At 51.7% G+C, this 25879-nt stretch overlaps 1 protein-coding gene across 1 annotated transcript in view; it reads left to right on the top strand.

Moving 5' to 3' along the window:
* The window catches only part of LOC140398325 (myosin light chain 4-like), a 186011-nt gene that overhangs the window by 149413 nt on the left and 10719 nt on the right, over nucleotides 1-25879 (top strand). Inside the window, exon 6 of the mRNA XM_072486892.1 lies at nucleotides 4361-4403. Coding sequence (XP_072342993.1) covers nucleotides 4361-4389 — 29 coding nt within the window. The 3' untranslated portion in view covers nucleotides 4390-4403. The remainder of the gene's footprint in view (nucleotides 1-4360; nucleotides 4404-25879) is intronic.

The following is a 25879-nucleotide window of genomic DNA, read 5'->3' as shown; positions in this document are numbered from 1 at the left end:
TACAGTACTTTGCTTCCTGAAGTCAATGACCAGCTCTTTAGTTTTGCTGGGATTGTTGTCGCTGCACCACTCCACTAGGTTCTCTATCTCCCTCCTGTATTCTGACTCGTCATTATTCGAGATCCGGCCCACTATGGTCGTATCGTCAGCAAACTTGTAGATGGTGTTGGAACCAAGTTTTGCCACGCAGTCGTGTGTGTACAGGGAGTAGAGTAGGGGGCTAAGTACGCAGCCTTGCGGGGCCCCGGTATTGAGGACTATCGTGGAGGAGGTGTTGTTGTTCATTCTTACTGATTGTGGTCTGTGGGTCAGAAAGTCGAGGATCCAGTTGCAGAGTGGGGAGCCCAGTCCTAGGTTTTGGAGCTTTGATATGTGCTTGGCTGGGATTATGGTGTTGAAGGTGGAGCTATAGTCAATAAATAGAAGGCTGATATCGGAGTCCTTGTTGTCGAGATGCTCTAGGGATGGGTGTAGGCCAGGGAAATGGCGTCTGCTGTGTACCGATTGCAGCGGTATGCGAATTGTAGTGGATCAAGGCGTTTTGGGAGTACGGAGGTGATGCGCTACATAACAACCTCTTGAAGCACTTCATTACGACTGAAGTCAGGTGGTCATTGAGGCACGTTGCCTGGTTCTTCTTTGGTACCGGTATGATGATGGTCTTCTTGAAGCAGGTGGGGACCTCGGAGTGGAGTAGGGACAGGTTAAAGATGTCCACGAACACCTCTACCAGCTGGTCCACGCAGGCTCTGAGTGCACGACCAGGAATCCCGTCCGGGCCCGTCGCCTTCCGAGGGTTCACTTGCAGGAAGGCCGATCTGACTTCAGAAGCTGTGATGGTGGGTATGGGTGAGCTATGGACTACTGGGGCACTCAACAGCGGATTGTTGGTTACCTGCTCAAACCGAACAGAGAATGCATTGAGTTCATCGGGGAGGGGTGCGCTGCTGCCGGAGATACTGCTCGGCTTCGCTTTGTAGCCCGTTATGTTGTTTAGTCCTTGCCACAACCGCCGAGAGTCTGTCTGTGACTCTAGCTTGGTTTGTTATTCTCTCTTGGCATCTTGGATGGCTTTGCGGAGGTGGTACCTGGATTTCTTGTATAGGTCAGGGTCGTCTGACTTGAACGCCTCAGACGTGTCCTTCAGTAGAGAGTCAATCTTGCGATTGAGCCATGGTTTCCGGTTGGGGAACATACGTACTGCTGTCTTCGGCACGCAGTCGTCCACACATTTGCTGATGAAGTCTATGACAGTGGTGGCATACCCATTTAGGATGGTTGCTGAGTTTTTAAATATGGACCAGTCCACTGTCTCTGAGCAGTCACGTAAGAGCTCTTCTGTTTCCTCGGACCAGCACTGCACGACCTTCTTAGCTGAATTCTCCCGCTTGAGTTTCTGCTTGTATGCCGGGAGAAGGAGCACCGTCTTATGGTCTGATTTCCCAAAGTGCGGTCGGGGGATGGAACGGTAGGTGCCCTTGATTTTTGAGTAGCAGTGGTCAAGAGTGTTGTCGCCCTTAAAGATGCATATCCATAAATCACCCACAGATCAAAAATGTAACTGCAAAAATAAAAGAAAGTGGAAATATAGGAATAAACAGGAAAGAGGAAGACCCTTACACCCCTCAGTCAAACTCTCTCCAAACCACTCTCTGTCCCCTCACTCCAACTCTTTCCAACCCACTCTCTGTCCCCTCACTCCAACTCTTTCCAACCCATTCTCAGTCCCCTCACTCCAACTCTTTCCAACTCACTTTCGGTCCCCTCACTCCAACTCATTCTGTCGCCTGTTACGATACCCTGGGCAAGTGCGCAGTCAATTCTCGGCGCATATGTCCCGAGTTACAACACAAGTGAATTAACCAATAATTCTTATTAGAAAAATCTAAGATCTTTGCCCTTGGCTGTCCAATAATTACACTCACCAGGTTTGCAAGTGGAAACACAATTACTTTCTGTTTATAACAGGAATATGCGTAATTATAGTTGGGTAACAAGCAGGCTAACCTACTACCCCCTTTAATTGTCCCACCCTCTACCCACACACACAAGACAGACAAACACAGAGGGGTAGAAAGGGTAAAAATAATAAGGATTAAGAACAAAAGATAAGAGTCCTTGCTTCAGATGATGAGTTATTTGCTTCAAATCTCTACAACTCACACTCTAAATATTGAATTGTGTTGAATTCAGTGAGACTGGAGCTGAGATAAAAAGACAGCAAAGACATACAATAATACAGAGAGAGGTGTGATAATATAAGGACACCAATGTGCACAATAATCTGTGGAAGCCTGTGAAATAGAATTATATATGTGGACTGAGCTGTACAATGGTTTATTCAAAAATGACAATATTCAATATCGTAGAGAAGCAAAAAAAGAACAATCTCACAAACCCAGAAATGTTATATCGAACCAAATACCCATAATTTACATAACATTCTGTGGATACTGGAATCTGAGACGAGAAGAGAAAATGCTAGAAAACTTAGCACCTCTGTCAGCATCTGTATGGAGAACAAACAGATTTAATGTTTTGTGTGCGTCCAGCTCTTTGTATAGTGGTTAGCACTGCTGCCTCACAGCTCCAGGGATCCGGGTTGAATTCCGACCTAGGGTGACTGTAGAGTTTGCACTTTCTCCCCGTGTCTGTGTGTGTTTCCTCCGGGTCCTCCGGGTTTCCTCCCAAAGGGCAAAGAAAAGTACAGCACAGGAACAGGCCCTTCGCCCTCCAAGCCCGTGCCGACCATGCTGCCCATCTAAACTAAAATCTTCTACACTTCCACCCCGGATCCCTCTATTCCCATCCAATTCATGGGCGAAATTCTCCCCCAATGGCGCGATGTCCGCCGATTGGCGCCAAAAACGGCGCCAATCAGACGGGCATCGCACCGGCCCAAAGGTGCGGAATGCTTCGCATCTTTGGGGGCCGAGCCCCAACATTGAGGGGCTAGGCCGGCGGCGGAGGGATTTCCACCCCGCCAGCTGGCGGAAATGGCGTTTGGTGCCCCGCCAGCTGGCGCAGAAATGCGGTGCATTCGCGGATGCGTCAGCGGCCGCCGACAGTTTCCCGCGCATGCGCAGTGGGGAGAGTCTCTTCCGCCTCCGCCATGGTGGAGGCCGTGGCGGAGGCGGAAGGGAAAGAGTGTCCCCACGGCACAGGCCCGCCCGCGGATCGGTGGGCCCCGATCGCGGGCCAGGCCACCGTGGGGGCACCCCCCGGGGTCAGATCGCCCCGCGCCCCCCCCCAGGACCCCGGAGCCCGCCCACGCCGCCTGGTCCCGCCGGTAAATACCAGCTTTGATTTACGCCGGCGGGACAGGCAATTTCTGGGCGGGACTTCGGCCCATCCGGGCCGGAGAATTGAGCGGGGGGTCCCGCCAACCGGCGCGGCCCGATTCCCACCCCCGCCCAATCTCCGGTACCGGACCATTCGGCGGGGGGTCGGAGAATGACGCCCCATGTATTTGTCAAGATGCCCCTTAAACGTCACTATCGTCCCTGCTTCCACCACCTCCACCAGCAGCGAGTTCCTGGCAACCACTACCCTCTGTGTAAAAATCTTGCCTCGTACATCTACTCTAAACCTTGCCCCTCTCACCTTAAACCCACAATCCACAGATGTGCAGATTAGGTGGATTGGCCAAGCTGAATTGCCCTTCGTGTCCAATAAGGTTAGATGGGGTTACTAGGTTACGGGGAGCTGTAAGCTAAGGTAGGGTGCTCTTTCCAAGGGTCGGTGCAGACTCGATGGGCCGATTGGCCTCTTTCTGCACTGTAACTTCTATGACTCTAAAATTCTATGATTGTGATGAAGAGCCAAATGGACTCGAAAGGTTCATGAATCAAGAATCTCTATAGTGCAGAAGGAAGCAATTTGGCCCCTCAAGTCTGCACCGACCCTCCAAAAGACCACCCTAACCAGGCTCCCATTCTATCCCTGCAACATCGTACCCACACTTAATCTGCATATGCCTCTTCACTAAGGGTCAATTGAACATGTCCAATCCACCTAACCTGCACATCTTTGGACTGTGGGAGGAAACCTGAGCACCCGGAGGAAACTCACGCACAAACAGGGAGAACGTGCAGACGCCGTACAGACAGTGACCCAAGCCGGGAATCGAATCTGGGACCCTGGAGCTGTGAAGCAACTGTGCTAACCACCGTGTTACCGTGCTGCTTTCTCTCTCTACAGATGCTGACAGAAATACAGAATTTTATATTTTAACAATATTTTTTTATATTTATCATATTGCCCAAAAGGATGTGGTAGTTGATGAGAGACAGACGTTGGAGAGCTGGAGCAAGGGGTAATGTTAACAGAATGACAATGATATTTTGTTTTATTTTTGCAGCTTTTGCGAAACACATCTTATCAGGATGAGAAGTCCCACACTGGTGAGTTAACTACCGTCCTGGTTGCTTCCCGCCTGAAGGCCTTCCACCTTCAAAATCCCACAATTGGCTCAATGACACTGAGGCACAGGATGGGCACTTAGTGAAAATGGATCTGATGTAGAGGTAACAACTCCAAATAAACATAAAAACTGAAGGAATCGGTGCAGGAATGGGTCCTTTGGCCCCTCAAGTCTGCTCTGCCATTCAATAAGATCATGGCTTTTATCTCAATTCCACTTTCCTGTACTTTCTCCAGACCTCTCAATTCTCTGAGTACCCTAAAATCTGTCAAACTCTGTCTTGAACACGTTCAAAAACTGAACATCCACAGTGCTCTGCGGCCGAGCATTACAAAGATTCACAACCCGTCGAGTTGCTCGGCCAGACACCGGGTTATATTTTGGACACTTTTCAGTTGGTCTGGCCTCTGTCTGGTACTGCAAAGCTTCACTTCTGATAATCTGACCCATAGACCACCGACCTGAGTAAAACTGGGGCTGGGGCTCTGCTGGTTCCATTCCCTGCCTGAGGGGTGTGCGGGGGGGGGGGGGGGGGGGCACATTAAACTGTGTTGATTCAAACCTTCATCTGAAACCTCCCCCCCACAATCATGAAGGTGTCTGGTTAGGCAGCCCGGTGGCGCAGTGGTTAGCACAGCTGCTTCACAGCGCTAAGGACCCGGTTTCAATCCTGGCCCTGGGTGGGTCACTGTCTATATAACATTTCTGGGCGTGTGGAGTTTGCACATTCTCCCCGTGTCTGCGTGGGTCTCACCCCCACAACCCAAAGATGTGCAGGGTAGGTGGATTGGCCATGCTAAATTGCTAAATTACCCCTTAATTGGAAAAAAAATAATTGGGTACTCCAAATTCATATTAAAAAAATGAAGGGGCGAAATTCTCCGGTATCGGCGCGATGTCCGCCGACTGGCGCCCAAAACTGCGCAAATCAGTCGGGCATCGCGCCGCCCCAAAGGTGCGGAATGCTCTGCATCTTGGGGGGCCGAGCCCCAACCTTAAGGGGCTAGGCCCGCGCCAGACGAATTTCCGCCCCGCCAGCTGGCGGAAAAGGCCTTTGGTGCCCCGCCAGCTGGCGCGGAAATGACATCTCCGGGCGGCGCATGCGCGGGAGCGTTAGTGGCCGCTGACGGCATTCCCGCGCATGCGCAGTGGAGGGAGTCTCTTCCGCCTCTGCCATGGTGGAGACCGTGGCGAAGGCGGATGGAAAAGAGTGCCCCCAAGGCACAGGCCCGCCCGCGGATCGGTGGGCCCCGATCGCGGGCCAGGCCACCGTGGGGGCACCCCCCAGGGCCAGATCGCCCCGCGCGCCCCCCCCCCCAGGACCCCGGAGCCCGCCCGCGCCGCCTTGTCCCGCCGGTAAGGTAGGTGGTTTAATTTACGCCGGCGGGACAGGCATTTTAGCAGCGGGACTTCGGGCCAGAGAATCGCGGGGGTGGGGGGGGGGGCGCCAACCGGCGCGGCGCGATTCGCGCCCCCGCCGAATATCCGGTGCCGGAGAATTCGGCAACCGGCGGTGGTGGGATTCACGGTGGGGGGGGGGGTCGGAGAATCTTGCCCCAGGTGTCTGGTTTTGGTGATATGAGCGAAGAAGTTTCTCCACATCTGAGTGTTAAATGACTGATCCCTGACACCCCCCTACCTCCTGATTCTGACTTGAAGACAAATGTGCGCAAGTTCACACCCGAATTCAGCCATGTATTTTTAATCAGCCCTTTTGAACTTGCGATGACTCAGTGTAGAATGGCTCCAATAACAAGTCCTTTGCTGTCCTCCTCTTGCTTAAAACTGGTGCCAAGACCATTTGGACCATTTCTTGGCAACATGTGAAATCAAACATTGAACATAGAACATCCAGTGCAGATGGAGGCCATTCGGCCCATCGAGTCTGCACCGACCCACTTAAGCCTTCACTTCCACCCTATCCCCGTAACCCAATAACCCCTCCAAACCTTTTTGGTCACTAAGGGCAATTTAACATGGCCAATCCACCTAATCTGCACATCTGTGGGAGGAAACCGGAGCACCCGGAGGGAACCCTCGCAGACACGGGGAGAACGTGCAGACTCTGCACAGACAGTAACCCAGCGGGGAATCGAACCTGGGACCTGGCACTGTGAAGCCACAGTGCTATCCACCTGTGCTACCGTGCTGCCCTGGCTGATACTGGCTGGGGTTTCCTGCAGATCAAAAAGTAAAAAAAAATAAAAAAATTATTGAAGCATTTGCAAAATTTTTATAACAATAACAAACAAAACAATAATAACATAAACATCCAGGCTCATGGCACCGTGGCTGGCTCTGCAGCACAGAAGGGCGGGAAAAAGACTGGCAGGGCTAGAGTCATTGGGGATTCAATCGTAAGGGGAGTAGACAGGCGTTTCTGTGGTTGAAAACGAGACTCCCGAATGGTATGTTGCCTCCTGGGTGCACGGGTCAGGGATGTCTCGGATCGGCTGCAGGACATACTGAAGGGGGAGGGTGAACAGCCAGTTGTCGTGGTGCATATAGGCACCAACGATATAGGTAAAAAACGGGATGAGGTCCTACAATCAGAATTTAGGGAGTTAGGAGATAAGTTAAAAAGTAGGACCTCAAAGGTAGTGATCTCAGGATTACTACCAGTGCCACGAGACAGTCAGAGTAGAAATTCAAGAATAGTCAGAATGAATACGTGGCTTGAGAGATGGTGCAGGAGGGAGGGGTTCAGATTTTTGGAACATTGGAACCGGTTCTGGGGGCGGTGGGACCATTACAAATCAGATGGTCTACACCTGGACAGGACTGGAACCAATGTCCTCGGGGGTGCTTTTGCTAACACTGTTGGGGAGGTTTTAAACTAATGTGGCAGGGGGTTGGGAACCAGATTAGGAAGTTTGAGGTCAGTAAAGAGGCAGCAACTAAAGCCAGTAAAGTACTAGATAATAAACTCAATGTGACTAAGGGGAAGAGTAGACAGGGAAGAGATGATGAACGCAAAGGGACAGGTGGTCTGAGATGCATTTGTTTCAATGTGAGAAGTGTAGCAGGTAAGGCAGATGAACTTAGGGCTCGGATTAGTACCTGGGAATATGATGTATTGGTATTACTGAGACTTGGTTGAGGGAAGGGCAACTAAATATCCCAGGGTATAGATGCTTCAGGAGGGATAGAGAGGGAGGTAAAAGGGGTGGAGGAATTGGATTACTGGTCAGAGATGATATCACAGCTGTGATTAAGGAGGGCACGATGGAGGATTCGAGCACTGAGGCAATATAGGTAGAGCTACGAAATAGGAAGGGAGTAGTAACATTGTTGGGACTTTACTACAGGCCTCCCAAAAGCGAGCGTGAAGTAGAGGTACAAATATGTAGACAGGTTATAGAAAAATGTAGGAGCAATAGGGTGGTCGTGATGGGAGATTTTAACTTCCCCAACATTGAATGGGACTCATGTAGTGTTGGAGGCGTAGATGGAGCAGAATTTGTAAGGAGCATCCAGGAGAGTTTTTTAGAGCAGTACGTAAATAGTCCAACTCGGGAAGGGGCCATACTGGACCTGGTATTGGGGAATGATCCCGGCCAGATGGTTAAAATTTCAGTCGCTGATTACTTTGGGAATAGCGATCACAATTCCGTAAGTTTTAGAATACTCATGGACAAAGACGAGAGTGGTCCTAAAGGAAGAGTGCTAAATTGGGGAAAGGCCAAGTATAACAAAATTCGGCAGGAGCTAGGGAATGTGGATTGGGAGCAGCTCTTTAAGGGTAAATCCACATTTGAAATGTGGGAGCCTTTTAAGGAAAGGTTGATTAGAGTGCAGGACAGACATGTCCCTGTGAAAATGAGGGATAGAAATGGCAAGATTAGGGAACCATGGATGACGGGTGGAATTGTGAGACTAGCTAAGATGAAAAAGGAAGCATACATAAGATCTAGACGACTTAAAACTGATGAAGTTTTAGAGGAATATCGGGAAAGTAGGACAAATCTCAAACGCGCAATGAAGAGGGCTAAAAGGGGTCATGAAATATTTTTGGCTAACAGAGTTAAGGAAAATCCCAAAGCCTTTTATTCGTATATAAAGAGCAAGAGGGTAACTAGAGAAAGGATTGGCCCACTCAAAGACAAAAGAAGGAATTTATGCGTGGAGTCAGAGGAAATGGGTGAGATTCTTAATGAGTACTTTGCATCGGTATTCACCAAGGAGAGGGACATGACGGATGTTGAGGCTAGGGATGGATGTTTAAATACTCCAGGTCAAGTCGGCATAAGGAAGGGGGAAGTTTTGGGTATTCTAAAAGGCATTAAGGTGGACAAGTCCCCAGGTCCGGATGGGATCTATCCCAGGTTACTGAGGGAAGCGAGGGACAAAATAGCTGGGGCCTTAACAGATATCCTTGCAACATCCTTGAGCATGGGTGAGGTCCTGGAAGACTGGAGAATTGCTAATGTTGTCCCTTTGTTTAAGAAGGGTAGCAGGGATAATCCAGGGAATTATAGACCTGTGAGCTTGACGTCAGTGGTAGGCAAACTGTTGGAGAAGATGCTGAGGGGTAGGATCTATTCACATTTGGAAGAAAATCAGTGATAGGCAGCATGGTTTTGTGCAGGGAAGGTCATGTCTTACAAACCTAATAGAATTCTTTGAGGAAGTGACAAAGTTAATTGATGAGGGAAGGGATGTAGATGTCATATACATGGACTTCAGTAAGGCGTTTGATAAAGTTTCCCATGGCAGGTTGATGGAAAAAGTGAAGTCGTATGGGGTTCAGGGTGTACTAGCTAGATGGATAAAGAACTGGCTGGGCAACAGGAGACAGAGAGTAGTGGTAGAAGGGAGTGTCTCAAAATGGAGAAAGGTGACTAGTGGTGTTCCACAGGGATCCGTGCTCGGACCACTGTTGTTTGTGATATACATAAATGATCTGGACAAAGGTATAGGTGGTCTGATTAGCAATTTTGTAGATGATACTAAGATTGGTGGAGTTGCAGATAGCGAGGAGGACTGTCAGAGAATACAGCAAAATATAGATAGATTGGAGAGTTGGGCAGAGAAATGGCAGATGGAGTTCAATCCAGGCAAATGCAAGGTGATGCATTTTGGAAGATCTAATTCAAGAGCGGACTATACGGTCAATGGAAGAGTCCTGGGGAAAATTGATGTACAGAGAGATCTGGGAGTTCAGGTCCATTATACCCTGAAGGTGGCAACGCAGGTCGATAGAGTGGTCAAGAAGGCATACAGCATGCTTACCTACATCGGACGGGGCATTGAGTACAAGAGTCGGCAGGTCATGTTACAATTGTATAGGACTTTGGTTAGGCCACATTTGGAATACTGCGTGCAGTTCTGGTCGCCACATTACCAGAAGGATGTGGATGCTTTAGAGAGGGTGCAGAGGAGGTTCACCAGGATGATGCCTGGTATGGAGGGTGCTAGCTATGAAGAAAGGTTGAGTAGATTAGGATTGTTTTTGTTGGAAAGACGGAGGTTGAGGGAGGACCTGATTGAGGTCTACAAAATTATGAGAGGTATGGACAGGGTGGATAGCAACACGCTTTTTCCAAGAGTGGGGGTGTCAATTACAAGGGGTCACGATTTCAAGGTGAGAGAGGGAAAGTTTAGGGGAGATGTGCGTGGAAAGTATTTTACGCAGAGGGTGGTGGGTGCCTGGAACGCTTTGCCAGCGGAGGTGGTAGAGGCGGGCACGACAGCATCATTTAAGATGCATCTAGACAGATATATGAATGGGCGGGGAACAGAGGGAAGTAGATCCTTGGAAAATAGAAGACAGGTTTAGATAAAGGATCTGGATCGGCACAGGCTGGGAGGGCCGAAGGGCCTGTTCCTGTGCTGTAATTTTCTTTGTTTTGTTCTTTGTATCAACATGGTGAACTAGGCATTTCCCACCCAAACCCTTCTGTACATCCCTTAACCGTATTGCACCTACCGCACCCCCCCCCCTTCAGAATGCTGCTTCTGCTGACATTTTAATTTTCCCTGAGAAAGTCGACGAACGGCTGCCACCTCCGAGAGAACCCCAGCACTGACCCCCTCAAGGCAAAATTTATTTTCTCCAGCTTGAGAAACCCAGCCATGTCACTGACCCAAGTCTCCACACTCGGGGGCTTCGAGTCCCTCAACATTAAAAGGACCCGTCTCCGGGCTACCAGGGAGGCAAAGGCCAGAACGTCGGCCTCTTTCACTCTCTGAACCCCCGGGTCTTCCGACACTCCGAAGATAGCCATCTCCGGACTCGACACCACCCGTGTGCCTAGCACCTTGGACATTGCCTTGGCAAACTCCTGCCAGAATCCTCCAAGCTTCGGACATGCCCAAAACATATGAACATGGTTTGCTGGGCTTCCTGCACACCTCCCACATCTATCTCTACCCCGAAAAACTTGCTCATCCTCACCGCCATCATGTGTGCCCGGTGTACCACCTTAAACTGGATTAGACTGAGCCTGGCACATGATGAGGAGGAATTAACCCTGCTTAGGGCGTCCGCCCACAGACCCGCCTCTAACTCCCCTCCTAGCTCCCCCTCCCACTTGCCCTTCAGTTCCTCCACCGGAGTCCCCTCTGCCTCCAACAACTCCTGATAGATATCCAACACTTTCCCCTCCCCACCCAGGTACCGGACACTACTCTGTGCTATATCCCCCGTGGCGGGATCAACGGGAAAGCCTACACCTGGGGTGGGATTCTCCGTCCCCATGCCAGGTCCGAGAATCGCCAGGGGCTGGCGTGACTCCCGCCCCCGCCGTGTCCTGAAGTCGCCGCCACCAGAGATTCGGCGGGGACGAGAATCGCGCCGCGCCGGTCGGCGGGCCCACCCCCGCCGATTCTCCGGCCCGCGCCGAAGTCCCGCTGCTGGAATGCCTGTCCCACCAGGGTAGATTAAACCACCTTTTGAACGGCGGGACAAGGCAGCGCGGGTGGGCTCCGGGGTCCTGGGGGGGACTCGGGGCGATCTGGTCCCGGGGGGGTGCCCCCACGGTGGCCTGACCCGCGATCGGGATCCACCGATCCGCAGGCGGGCCTGTGCCGTGGGGGCACTCTTTTTCTTCCGCCTTCGCCATGGTCTTCACTATGGCAGAGGTGGAAGAGACCCCCTCCCCTGCGCATGCGCGGGGATGACGTCAGCAGCCGCTGACGCTCCCGTGCATGCGTCGCCCGGTGAAGACCTTTCGGCGCCGGCTGACATGGCGCCAAAGGCCTTTCCCGCTAGCCAGCGGAGCGCAAACCACTCCGGCGCGGGCCTAGCCCCTCAAGGTGAGGACTTGGCCCCTAAACGTGCGGCGACTTCTGCACCTTTGGGGCGGCCCGACGCCGGAGTGGTTCCCGCCACTCCATTACGCCGGAACCCCCCTCCCCGCCGGGTAGGGGAGAATCCCGCCCCTATTTCCTCAGAAAGTCCCGGACATGTGAATATCTGAAACCATTCCCCGGCGGCAGCTTGAACTCGTCCTCCAGCACCTTCAGACTGGGAAAGCTCCCGTCTATGAATAGATCTCCCACCCGTCTAATTCCTGCTCTCTGCCAACTTCGGTACCCGCCATCTATCCTGCCCGGGGCGAACCTGTGGTTATTGCAAATTGGGGTCCAGACTGACGCACCCTCCACCCTCTTATACCTCCTCCATTGCCCCCAGATCCTCAATGCTGCCGCCACCACTGGACTTGTGGAGTATCGGGCCGGCGAGAACGGCAGAGGTGCCATTACCAGTGCTCCCAAACTGGTGCCTTTGCATGACGCCGCCTCCATCCGCTCCCATGCCGACCCCTCCCCCATTACCCACTTCCTAATCATCGCTATATTCGCCGCCCAGTAGTAATTGCAGAAGTTCGGCAGCGCCAACCCACCCTCCCCCCGACTGCGCTCCAACAACATTTTCTTCACCCGCGCGGGGTTTTATTCGCCCACACAAAGCCCGAAATAATCTTCTTTACCCGCTTGAAAAAGGCCTTAGGGATGAAGATGTGGAGGCACTGGAAGACAAACAAAAATCTGGGGAGGACAATCATTTTCACGGTCTGTACCCTCCCCGCCAGCGATAACGGGAGCATATCCCATCTTTTAAAGTCCCCCTCCATTTGCTCCACCAGCCGAGTTAGGTTGAGTCTGTGTAATGTGTCCCATTTCCGAGCCACCAGGTAGCAAAAGCTCCTCTCTACCACCCTGAGTGGCAGCTCCATCAGTCTCCTCTCCTGCCCCCTTGCCTGGATCATGAACAATTCACTTTTTCCCATGTTCAATTTGTAACCCGAGAACCTGCCAAATTCCCCCAAGATCTGCATAACCTCCCTCATCCCCTCCACTGGGTCCAAGATGTAGAAGAGCAGGTCGCCCGCGTACAGCGAAACCCGGTGCCCCCCCCCCTCCCCCCCCCCCCCCCCCCCCCAAACCAGCCCCTGCCACTTCCTTGATGCTCTCAGCGCCATGGCCAGTGGCTCTATAGTCAGAGCGAACAGCAATGAGGAGAGGGGGCACCCCTGCCTCGTCCCTCGGTGTAGCTTAAAGTACCCCGACCTCAGCCGGTTCGTGCACACACTCGCTACCGGCACCTGGTAGAGCAATTGCACCCAGTCGATGAAGCCCTCCCCAAACCCAAACCTTCCCAGCATCTCCCAAAGATACTCCCACTCCACCCGATCAAAAGCCTTCTCCGCGTCCAACGCAACCACCACCTCCGTTGCTATAAAATTCTTTAAAAACGTTGTTCACCCCCCCTGGGTCCAAGACCATGTTACCCTCCCTATTCCTTACTCCCCCAATCTCCCTGGCCGCTCCTCTCTTCCTAAGCTGGTGCGCCAACATCCTACTCGCCTTTTCCCCATATTCGTAGACCGCCCCCCCTTGCCCCCCTCAACTGCTCCACCGCCCTCCAACTTGAGTCAACAACTCAAACTCTGCGTGTAGTTTCCGACGCTCCCTCAAGAGCCCCGTGTCCGGGGCCTCTGCATATCTCCTATCCACTCAAAGTATCTCCTCCACTAATCTCTCCCTCTCTGCTCGTTCCACCTTTTCCCAGATCAAAATTAGTTCCTCTCTTAAAACTGCTGTCAGAGCCTCCCAAACAGTCTGGCTTCCTATTGTTCGAACCCCACTCCCGACATACATAAACCATTTAACAACATCGCAGTCCCCAGTAAGTAAACAACCTCAAGTAAAAGAAATTAACATAAACCAATGCAGAAACAATCGCTTGGAACCAGACCCAACCTCCCACAGTATCGGGGGGCCCCTCCGCATCCAATCTCTGCAAAATCAAAGTACCCTCAAACCACCACCCCAGCCCAATACTTAACCCAGAACCACATACAGTCTTATTTGAACCGATACAAGAATTGCAAAAATTACAAACCGCCGCCACATAACTCCTTCAAGACTTAAGTGGCCTTTAAGAAGCTTCCAACATCTTTTCCTTGATTAAAAGACCATACATCGTCCGGTGCCTCAAAGTAAAAGTGCCGGTCTTCGTGCGTAACCCACAACCGCGCTGGATACAGCATCCCGAATTTCACCCCCTTCTTGAAGAGAATCACCTTCACCCGGTTAAACTTAGCACGTCTCTTGGCCAACTCCGCTCCCAGGTCCTGGTAGATGTGCACCTCGCTATTCTCCCATTTGCTGCTCCGCTCCTTCTTGGCCCACCGCAAGACGAGTTCTTTGTCCGAAAAATGGTGGAAATGCACCACCATGTCCCTCGGCGGGTCATTCGCCTTCGGCTTCCTTACGAGGGCTCGGTGCGCTCCGTCCACTTCCAGAGGCCGAGAAAACGCCCCGGGCCCCATCAGCGTCTCCAGCATGCTCGCCACATATGCTCCCGCATTCGACCCCCTCAATTCCTTCGGGGAGGCCAACCATCCTTAAGTTCTGCCTCCTGGACCTGTGCTCCAGGTCCTCCAGATTCTCCTGCATTCTCTTGTGGCGCTCATCCAACTCCTCCACCTTATGCTCCAGCACGGTTAGGTATTCCTCCCGGCTAGATAACTTCAGCTCACTTTCTTGTATCGCTTTCCATTCGGCCGCCTGGTTCAAAACCACTTGATCGATTGCAGCCTTGGTCGGGTCCAACGTTCCCTTTTTCAGCTCAGCGAAACAGTCCTTAAAGAACTTCATCTGTTGCTCCTTAGACCACTGGGCCACCGCCCCCTGGTCCTGGCCCTCCGCCATGCTGCTCCGCGGTCCCAGCTCCGTCTGCTTCACTCTATCTGGGCTGAGTCTTTCCACACGGCCACTTCTAGTCCAATTAGCCATACATCGGAGAGGGAATCCTTCTTAATATTGTCCACTTCACCGATCTATCCCATAAAGTCCGAGAAAAGTCGGGAAAAAAGGTCCGAAAGTCCGTTTCAGGCGGGAGCTATCGAATGTGCGACCTACTCCTCCATGGTCGCCACCGGAGGTCCCTGCAGATCAAAAATAATCATAATCTTTATTATTGCCACAAGTAGACACTGCAATGAAGTTACAGTGAAAATCCCCTTGTCGCCACACTCCGGCGCCTGTTCGAGTACACTGAGGGAGAATTCAGAATGTCCAATTCACCTAACAAGCACATATTTCGGGACTTCTGGGAGGAAACCAGAGCACCCGGAGGAACCCTCGCAGACACAGGGAAAACGTGCAGACTCCGCACAGACAGTGACCCAAGCCAGGAATCGAACCCGAGTCCCTGGAACTGTGAACAACAGTGCTAACCGTTGTGTTACCGTAAGCCCAGTGTGTCTCTGTCTCTCTGATTTATCCACTGCTGCACTCTGCGAAGAGGTCTCTAAATCATACCCACAAATATGTTCTACCTGTTGCTATTCCTTATCTCTAACCAAACTGATTTTACATCTTAATTTTCTGATCCTGTCTTTATCCCAAGCTAAATTATCAGGTCTACAGCTCTTCCCTTTCCCTTTTGTGAGGAATGTAGGAAATGTTTATATAGATTGCATCTATATGTCTGTTGCAGTAATGTTGGTTCAACATACAGGCAGGTGGTCTGTCTGCAAAAGATGCAATTAAGAGTGTATTAAAAGTGAGATAATCGTTCATTCCAGCCATTTACTTGTTTATAAATCAATTTTGTCATGTTTGTCATGATTACTGGAGAGTAGATAATTTGAGACAATGGGCGGGATTCTCCCCTACCCGGCAGGACTGGCGTGAACCACTCCCGCGCGGGCCGCCCGGAAGGTGCGAAATCCTCCGCACATTTAGGGGCTTGACCGGCGCCGGCGGGGTTGGCGCATGCGCGGGAGCGCCAGAGTGTGCTGCCGTCATCCCAGCGCATGCGCAGGGGGGTTCTTCTCCGCGCCGGCCATGGCGGACTGTTACACCGGCCGGCGCGGAGGGAAAGAGTGCCCCCACGGCACAGGCCCGCCGCGGATCGGTAGGCCCCGATCGCGGGCCAGGCCATCGTGCCCCCCCCCCCCCCCCCCGGGGCCAGACCCCCCCACGCCCACTCGAGGACACAGCAGGCCGCCCGCAGAGTCAGATCCCGTCGGTACGGACCTGGTGTATTTTACGCCGGCGGGACCCGCCGAAAACGGGCGGCCACTCGGCCCATCGCAGAGCGGAGAATCGCCGGGGGAGGGCCGCTGCCAATGGCCCCCGACCGGCGCGGCGCGATACCCGCTCCTGCCGAAAAACCGGCGGCGGAGAATCCAGCAGCCGGCGGTGGGGCGGCGGGGCGGGATTCACTCTGCCCCCCGGCGATTCTTAGGCCCGGCGGGGGGTTGGAGAATCCCGCCCATTGTGTTTAGACTTAGGTAAGCAAGTCATGGGATCTGAGTGGGATAAAGATGATGTAATTAACGGGAGGAGCCAGGTCTGTCTGTAGTTTTGCAGTTTGATATAGGTGTGGCAGTCTGCTAGGAGTGTTTAAGTTGAGCAGCAGTTTTCACACTTCCGGTTGCGGCGATGTGGAGCTAAGCCGCACGTTTCGGCAGCTCCCGCAACAACGGACTTTCGGGCTCTCCAGAGGAGCCCCAACGGAACTTTTTTTGAATTGATCCCGTGTGGGAAGGTGCAGTAAGGTCCCCCCTTACGATATATGGCCGAGATCAGCGGTGGAACGGCGAAAAAAGAGGCTCTGGAGCAGCGGCAAAATCGAGGGGGAAAAAGCAAGATGGCGGAGGGCGGAGAGCGAGCAGCATGGGGGCCGGACCAGCAGGAGTTCCTTAAGCGCTGTGTGGAGGAGCTGAAAAAGGAGGTGCTGGTGCCAATGCTGTTGGCGATCGAGGGGCTGAAGGAGACCCAGAAGACCCAGGCGGTGGAGCTTCGTGAGGTGAAAGATAAAATGAATGACAACGAGGATGAGATCCTGGGCCTTGCGGTAAAAATGGAGGCGCATGAGGCGGTGCACAGGAGGTGGGCCGAGAGAATTGAGGTCCTGGAGAACAGGCCGAGGAGGAAGAACCTCCGGATTCTGGGTCTTCCCGAAGGAGTGGAGGGAGCTGATGCCGGGGCGTATGTGAGTACGATGCTCATTGCGCTGATGGGAGTGGAGGTCTCTCCGACCCCCCTGGAGCTGGAAGGGGCCCACCGGGTCCTGGCGAGGAGACCCAAGGCTGATGAGCCGCCAAGGGCAATAATGGCAAGGTTCCATCGCTTCGCGGACAAAGAAAGTGTGCTGAGATGGGCCAAGAAGGAGCGGAGCAGTAGATGGGAGAACGCGGTGATCCGAGTTTACCAGGATTGGAGCGCGGAGGTGGCAAGGAGGAGAGCTGGCTTCAATCGGGCCAAGGCGGTGCTGCATAAAAAACGAGTCAGGTTCGGCATGCTGCAGCCTGCGCGACTGTGGGTCACTTATCAGGACCGACACAATTATTTTGAAACGCCAGAAGAGGCTTGGACCTTTATTCAGACGGAAAAACTGGACTCGAACTGAGGGGATGTGGTTGTGGGGGGAGATGTTGGTTGTATATGGGGTTGTAAATATGGGTAAAGAATACTTCATGGGTGGGATGATGGATGGGGATGTGGGTAGACATCTGGTTCAAATTCCTAAAATTTCCCCTTTTTTTCTTTTCTGTAGACGAGATGATGATGATGGGGAATGTGGGCGTTGGTGCTGGAGGGAGGTGAGACTCGGGGATGAGGGAGCTGGGATAATGGCCGCAACAGGAGCTGCGCCACAGGGGCCGGGGCTGGTTCAGGAAAGCGCGGGCTTTTCCCCGTGCCAAAAGGGGGGGGAATGGAGGAAGGCAAGGAGGAAGAGAGACTCCCACACGGGGAGATCAACGGGAAGGCGGGGGAAGCCGGGGTCAGCAGAAGTCAGCTGACTCATGGAAGTAATATGGGGGGAGCAAAAGAGCTAGATGTGGATCTAGCGGGGGGGGGGGGGGGGGGGGGGAGGGGGGAGAGGAGTTTAGGGTTGCTGCTGCACTGTCCGAGGGGGAACTGAAAATGGAAGAGGTCGTCGGGGCGGGGGTTCCCCGCCTGGGGGACTGGAGGGTGCGGGAGGCGCGGGCACGGGATTGGCCTAAGATAGGAGATAGCTACTCGGCAGGGGGGGTGGGGGTAACCCCCCAATCCGGCTGATCACGTGGAATGTGAGAGGCCTAAATGGGCCGGTTAAGAGGGCCCCGAGTGTTCGCGCACCTAAAGGGACTGAAGGCAGACGTGGTCATGCTTCAGGAGACACATCTGAAGGTGGCAGATCAGGTCAGGTTAAGGAAGGAATGGGTGGGACAGGTGTTCCATTCGGGGCTGGATGCGAAGAATAGAGGGGTGGCAATACTGGTGGGAAAACGGGTGTCGTTTGAGGCCAAGAACATAGTAGCGGACAAGGGAGGCCGATACGTGATGGTGAGCGGTAGGTTGCAGGGGACGGAGGTGGTACTGGTGAATGTATATGCCCCAAACTGGGACGATGCTGGATTCATGAAACGGATGTTGGGGCGTATTCCAGACCTGGAGGTAGGGAGCTTGATAATGGGGGAGGATTTTAACACGGTGCTGGACCCAGCATTAGATCATTCCAGATCTAGGACGGGGAGGAGGCCGGCTGCGGCCAAGCTGCTTAGGGGGTTTATGGATCAGATGGAGGGAGTAGATCCATGGAGATTTGCCAGGCCTTCGGCCAGAGAATTTTCTTTTTTCTCCAACGTACATAAGGCCTACTTCCGGATAGATTTTTTTGTCTGGGCAGGGCATTGATCCCGAAAGTGGAGGGAACGGAGTATTCGGCCATAGCCATTTCAGACCATGCCCCGCATTGGGTGGAGTTAGAGCTGGGGGAGGAGAGGGACCAACGCCCGCTGTGGAGGTTGGATGTGGGACTGCTGGCAGACGAGGAAGTGTGCGGGAGGGTGCGGGGGTGTATTGAAAGGTATCTGGAGGCCAACGACAATGGGGAGGTGCAGGTGGGAGTAGTATGGGAGGTGCTGAAGGCGGTGGTGAGGGGAAAGTTAATCGCCATCAGGGCTCATAGGGTGAAGAGAGAGGGCAGGGAAAGGGAGAGGTTAGTGGGGGAGATTTTAAGGGTGGGCAGGAGCTATGCAGAGGCTCCTGATGAGGGACTACTCAGGAAGAGACGAAGTCTCCAGACGGAGTTCGACCTGTTGACCACAGGGAAGGCAGAGGCACAGTGGAGGAAGGCACAGGGGGCGATATATGAATATGGGGAGAAGGCGAGTCGGATGCTGGCACATCAGCTCCGTAAGAGGATGGCAGCGAGGGAAATAGGCGGAGTTAAAGATGGCAGGGAAACTACGGTGCGGAGTGCGGGGAAAGCGAATGAGGCTTTTAAGGCCTTTTACGAGGAACTGTATAGGTCCCAGCCCCCAGGGGGAAAAGAGGGGATGCGGCGATTCTTGGACCAATTGAGGTTCCCAAGGGTGGAGGAGCAGGAGGTGGCTGGTTTGGGGGCGCCAATTGGGGTGGAGGAGCTGGTTAAAGGACTGGGGAGCATGCAGGCAGGGAAGGCCCCGGGGCCGGATGGGTTCCCGGTGGAGTTTTTTCGGAAGTATGTAGACCTGTTAGCCCCGTTGCTGGTAAGGACCTTCAATGAAGCAAGGGAGGGGGGGGGACCCTGCCCCCGACAATGTTGGAGGCGACGATCTCTTTGATCTTGAAGCGGGATAAGAACCCACTGCAATGTGGGTCGTATAGACCGATCTCGCTCCTTAATGTAGATGCTAAGTTGCTGGCAAAAATGTTGGCCACAAGGATTGAGGACTGTGTCCCCAGGGGTTATTCACGAGGACCAGACGGGATTCGTAAAGGGTAGGCAGTTAAATACTAATGTGCGAAGGCTCCTAAATATGATAATGATGCCATCGGTGGAGGGAGAAGCGGAGATAGTGACAGCCATGGACGCGGAGAAGGCCTTTGATCGGGTAGAGTGGGAGTGTCTCTGGGAAGTGTTGAGGAGGTTTGGGTTCGGGGGAGGGTTTATTAGTTGGGTTAAGCTCCTATATAAGCCCCGGTGGCGAGTGTGGTCACGAACCGGCAGAGGTCGGCGTATTTCAGGCTGTATCGAGGGACGAGGCAGGGGTGCCCCCTGTCCCCTCTGCTGTTTGCATTAGCAATTGAACCTTTGGCCATGGCGTTAAGGGAGTCGGGGAAATGGAAGGGGGTGGTTCGAGGGGGAGAGGCACATCGAGTGTCAGTGTACGCAGACAACCTGTTGCTGTATGTGACGGCTCCAGTGGAGGGGATGGTTGCGGTAATGCAGATCCTAAGGGAGTTTGGGGACTTCTCGGGCTATAAGCTCAATGTGGGAAAGAGTGAGCTCTTTGTGATCCATCCGGGGGACCAGGGAAGAGGGATAGACGACCTACCGTTGAGGAGGGCAGAAAGGAGCTTTTGATACTTGGGGATTCAGGTAGTTAGGAGCTGGGGGGCACTGCACAAACTTAATTTGACGCGGTTGGTGGAACAGATGGAGGAGGATTTTAAAAGGTGGGACATGCTGCCACTCTCGCTGGCGGGTAGGGTACAGTCGGTTAAAATGGTGGTCCTCCCGAGATTTCTTTTTGTATTCCAATGCCTCCCAATTGTGATTACTAAGGCCTTCTTTAAGAGGGTAAGCAGGAGCATTATGGGATTTGTGTGGGCAAGCAAGACCCCGCGGGTAAGGAGGGGGTTCTTGGAGCGTAGCAGAGATAGAGGAGGTTTGGCGTTGCCGAATTTGGCTGGTTACTATTGGGCTGCCAACGTGGCAATGATCCGTAAGTGTGTGATGGAGGGAGAGGGGGTGGCGTGGAAGAGGTTGTAGATGGCGTCCTGCAAAGGAACGAGCCTGGGGCGCTGGTGACGGCACCGCTGCCGCTCTCGCCGAAAAGGTATACCACGAGCCCCGTGGTGGCGGCAACACTAAAGATCTGGGGGCAGTGGAGACGGCACAGGGGTGCGACGGGAGCCTCGGTGTGGTCCCCGATCAGAGACAACCATCGGTTTGTCCCAGGAAGGATGGACGGGGGGTTTCAGAGCTGGCATCGGGCAGGGATTAGAAGAATGGGGGACCTGTTCATTGACGGGACGTTTGCAAGCTTAGGGGCGCTGGAGGAGAAGTTTGGGCTACCCCCGGGAAATGCTTTCAGGTACAAGCAAGTGAGGGCGTTTGTGAGGCGGCAGATGAGGGAATTTCCGCTACTCCCGGCACAGGGGATTCAAGATAGGGTGATTTCGGGCGTATGGGTCGGAGAGGGCAAGGTGTCGGCGATATACCAGGAGATGAAAGAAGAGGGGGAGGCTTTGGTAGAGGAGTTGAAGGGTAAATGGGAGGAGGAGTTGGGGGAGGAGATTGAGGAGGGGCTATAGGCTGATGCCCTAAGTAGGGTTAATTCCTCTTCCTCGTGTGCCAGGCTTAGCCTGATACAATTTAAGGTGGTTCATAGAGCGCATATGACGGAGGCGAGGCTGAGTAGGTTCTTTGGGATGGAGGACAGATGTGGGAGGTGCTCAGGAAGTCCGGCGAACCATGTCCATATGTTTTGGTCATGCCCGGCACTGGAGGGGTTCTGGAGGGGTGTTGCGGGAACAGTATCTAATGTGGTGAAAGTCCGGGTCAAGCCAAGCTGGGGGCTAGCAATATTTGGAGTAGTGGACGAGCCGGGAGTGCAGGAGGCGAAAGAGGCCGGCATCCTGGCCTTTGCGTCCCCAGTAGCCCGCCGAAGAATCTTGCTAATGTGGAAGGAGGTGAAGCCCCCCAGCGTGGAGGCCTGGATAAATGATATGGCTGGGTTTATCAAGTTGGAAAGGATAACGTTTGCCTTGAGAGGGTCTGCGCAGGGGTTCTACAGGGCGTGGCAACCGTTTCTAGACCATCTCGCGGAGCGTTAGCTGAAGGTCTGACAGCAGCAACAGCAACCCAGGGGGGGAGGGGGAGAGAGGGGGGGGACATCGTTCGTGGGGGGGGGGGGGGGGGGAGGGGAGGGAGGGGGGGCGGAAGGGGGGTTTCTCTGGGGGGCATTTGAGCAAGAAAACACATGAATGATCCGGAAACTGACATGTACGGGAAGAATCCAATGTACAAAGTTCTGTGTCCTATTGACTTGCCATGTTCATGTCGAGTTCTCTTTCTTTTCTTTGTTACGGCGGCGGGGGGGGGGGCGGGGGGGGGGGGGTTGTTTGTAAGGTGGAAAATATTGTTGAAAAATTCTTAATAAAAACATATTTTTTTTAAAAAGTTGAGCAGCAGTTTTGGCAAATGCTGCCAGGTCTGACAGAGACAGAAGGATCTATCGGCTGTTCCTCAAAGGGTTATTCTCTCTCCCCAAGCAGTCGTTCTGAGAAATCTCTACACAAGAGTACAGCAAGCATCCCTGTGTTTGCTAATTTTATTTATCAGTGGCTTTTGACCGTTGCTTAAGCTTTGCTTAATTGTTGATAGAGAATGTATAAGTTAGTAGAAAAAGGGTTTCCTTTTATTTTAAGGAGTTGTTTAACTGTTAATTAAAAAGCTATTTTCTGTGATGTCAATGTAGTTAATCTTAAATTAATAATAAAGTTTGTTTGAATATAAAAGGTCCCTATTTATCAGTGGAATCACTCCTGGGACAAAGTATCCTTTCTTCACAGTTTTACAAAATTGAAAGCTTGTTGGGGTCCCATCCATTTTCCGATTATAAATTGGGGTCTGTTCCAGTACGGTCATAGAATAGAACAGAATTGCAGATTTGTTACAGCATAGAAAAATACTTTTCAGCCCATCGTGCCTGGGTTGGCTCTCCTAAGGAGCAATCCAGGTGCATACACTCCCCTGCAACTCTTTTAGCATGGCCAATCCACCTAACCTGCACATCTTTGGAGTGTGGGAGGAAACCACAATGTACCCTGTTGATTATTCTTTCGTCTACTATGTATGTACTGTGTACGTTCGCTTGGCCGCAGAAAAATACTTTTCACTGTACTTCGGTACATGTGACAATAAATATCAATCAATTAATCAAAACCGGAGCACCCGGAGGAAACCCACACAGACACGGGGAGAACGTGCAACCTCCACAGTCACCTGAGATCGGAATTGAATCCGGGCGCTGTGAAGCAGTAGTGCTAACCACTGTACCTGTGTGCTGGCAAGGTCAATACGTGTTGCTCATCCCTAATTGCCCTTGAGCTGAGTGATTTGCTAGACCATTTCAAAGGGCAGTTAAGAGTCAACCACATTGTTGGGTCTGGAACCGTGTGTAGAAACATTGAAACCAGCAGCAGGAGTAGGCTATTTGTCCCTTTGAGCTTTTGCTCTTCAATATGACCATGGCTGAGCCTCTGTCTCAATGCTATACTCTCCCCATGCGCCTTGATACCTTTAGAGTCTAGAAATATATTTTCTTAAATATGTTCAGTGATTTGGCCTCCATGCCTCCTGTGGTAAAAATGACCACAGGTCACACCCTCGAGTTTCTCCTCATAGTCCTAAATGTATCCTGAGACTGTTACGCCTTGTTCTAGACTCACCAGCCAGAGGAACCAGCAAACCTGAATCTAGTCTGTGCAACCCTGACAGAGTTTTATATGCTTCAATGAGATTCCCTCTCATTCTTCTCAACTCCAGTGAATAGAGGCCTAGTCGACCTAATCTTGCCTCATAACAGAATCCTGCCATCCCAGGAATCAGTCTGGTGGACCTTTGCTGCACTCCCTCTTTGGCAAATATATTATTTTTTTTAGATAATACTCAGATGTGGTCTCAGCAAGGCCTTGTACAGCTGCAGCAAGACATCCTTGCTCTTGTACTCGCTCTTGGGCCGTACGGTAACACAGTGGTTAGCACTGTTGCTTCACAGTGCCAGGGACCCGAATTCGATTCGCAGCTTGTGCGGGATCTGCATGATCTCCCCATGTCTGCGTGGGTTTCCTCTGGGTGCTCTGGTTTCTTCCGGTTTCTTCCCAAAGTCCTGAAAGAAGTGCTTGTTAGGTGAATTGGACATTCTGAATTCTCCCTCAGTGTAGGCGCCGGAATGTGGCGACTAGAGGATTTTCACAGTAACTTCATTGCAGTGTTAATGCAAGCCATTTGTGACACCAATAAAGAATATTATTATTATTACTGGGGTATACTACTGACCCCAAATGGTGAAAGTGAGATAGAAGAACATGTAGGGAAATTTCTGCCTGTAAGAACAAGAGGACAATAATAGTAGGAGACTTTAACTATCCCAATATCAACTGGGAATCAAACAATATAAGAGGAACTGAGGGTGAAAAATTCATGCAGTGTGTCCAGGAATTATTTTTCAACCAATTATTGACAAACCCAATGAGAGGAGATGCAATTCTAGATCTAGCACTGCTCGAGGATAAATCAGTGGCAAACCAGTGGGAAGCACTAAAAAGCACGATCCGAAGTGTACAAAGTAGACATGTCCTCTCCAAGAATAAGAGAGGCACTGCTAAATCTAGAGCCCCATGGTTATCTCGAGGAATACAGGGGAGGATCAACAGAACAGGAAAGCGTACGATAGGCACATATCAGACGGAGGTTGAGGGGCGATCTGATAGAGGTCTACAAAATTATGAAGGGCATAGACAGAGTTGATAGTCAGAGACTTTTTCCCAGGGTAGAGGGGTAAATTACTGGGGGGGGATAGATTTAAGGTACAAGGGGCAAGGAGATGTATGAGGCACGTTTTTTACACAGAGGGTAGTGGGTGCCTGGAACTCGCTACCGGAGGAGGTGGTGGAAGCAGGAACGCTAGTGACGTTTAAGGGGCATCTTGACAAATACATGAATAGGATGGGACTAGAGGGATACGGACCCAGGAAGTGTAGAAGATTTTAGTCTAGACGGGCAGCTTGGTCGGCATGGGCTTGGAGGGCCAAAGGGCCTGTTCCTGTGCTGTACTTTCCTTTGTTCTTTTTTCACAAAGAACTAAGCACTGCAGATAGCCTAGACAAGTATAGGAAGTGCAGGGACAAAGTTAAAAAGGAAATCAAAGAGAGGGCATGAAAAAAGATTAGCAAGTAAAGTTAAAGAAAACCCAAAGATGTTTTACCAATATATTAATGCTAAATGGTTAGTTCAGGAAAAAGTGTGGCCTACCAGAGATGAAGAAAGGAACTAGTGTGGGGATGCAGAGGCCACGGGAAGGGTTTTAAATGAATATTTTGTCTCTGTGCTTACAAAGGAAATGGTTGTTGCAGTTATAGTAGTCCAGAATGAACATTGTGAGATATTGGACAGGATAATCATAAAGAGAGAGGAAATACTCGAAGGGTATCCCTCTATTCCCATCCTATTCATGTATTTGTCAAGATGCCCCTTAAACGTCACTAGCGTTCCTGCTTCCACCACTCGAAGGGTTGGAATCCTTGAAAGTTGATAAGTCTCAGGGCCAGGTGGATTGTTTCTGAGGCTACTGAAGGAGGTCAGGGAGGAGATAGTAGATACTCTGAGGAGGATTTTCCAATCCTCACTAGGTACAGGAGCGGTACCGGAGGACTGGAGAAATGCAAACGTTGTTCCATTGTTTAAAAAGGGATCGAAGGAAATGCCAAACAATTATAAGCCAGTTAGTCTTATGTCGGTGGTGGGCAAATTAGTAGAATCAATCTTGAGAGATCAGATTACCTGTCTTATATAAAAGGGATAGACTAGTCAGGGATAGTGAGCATGGATTTGTTAAAGGAAGATCTTGCCTCACAAATTTGATTGAATTCTTTGAAGAAGTGACAAGAAGGGTTGATGAAGGTAGTGCAGTGGATGTGTTGTACATGGATTTTAGCAAGGCCTTTGACAAAGTCCCACATGGCAGATTGGTCAAAAAGTAAATGCTGATGAGATACAGGGCAATGTGGCAAACTGGATAAAAAGTCGGCTGAGCAACAGGAAACAAAGGATCTTGGTCGATGGCTGCCCTAACAACTGGAAAGTTGTTTCAAGTGGTGTTCCACGGGGCTCAGTGTTGAGACACTTACTGATTATTTTATACATTAACAATTTGGAAGTGAACGTTGGGGGCACGATTAGGAAATTTGCAGACAACACAAACAAAGACTGGCTGAGTGGTGGACAATGTAGACGAT

The sequence above is a fragment of the Scyliorhinus torazame genome, chromosome 21, assembly GCF_047496885.1.
Source record: "Scyliorhinus torazame isolate Kashiwa2021f chromosome 21, sScyTor2.1, whole genome shotgun sequence".
Lineage (NCBI taxonomy): Eukaryota > Metazoa > Chordata > Chondrichthyes > Carcharhiniformes > Scyliorhinidae > Scyliorhinus > Scyliorhinus torazame.
Note: the sequence above shows the minus strand (reverse complement) of the source record. Positions and strands in the feature narration are given on the sequence as shown.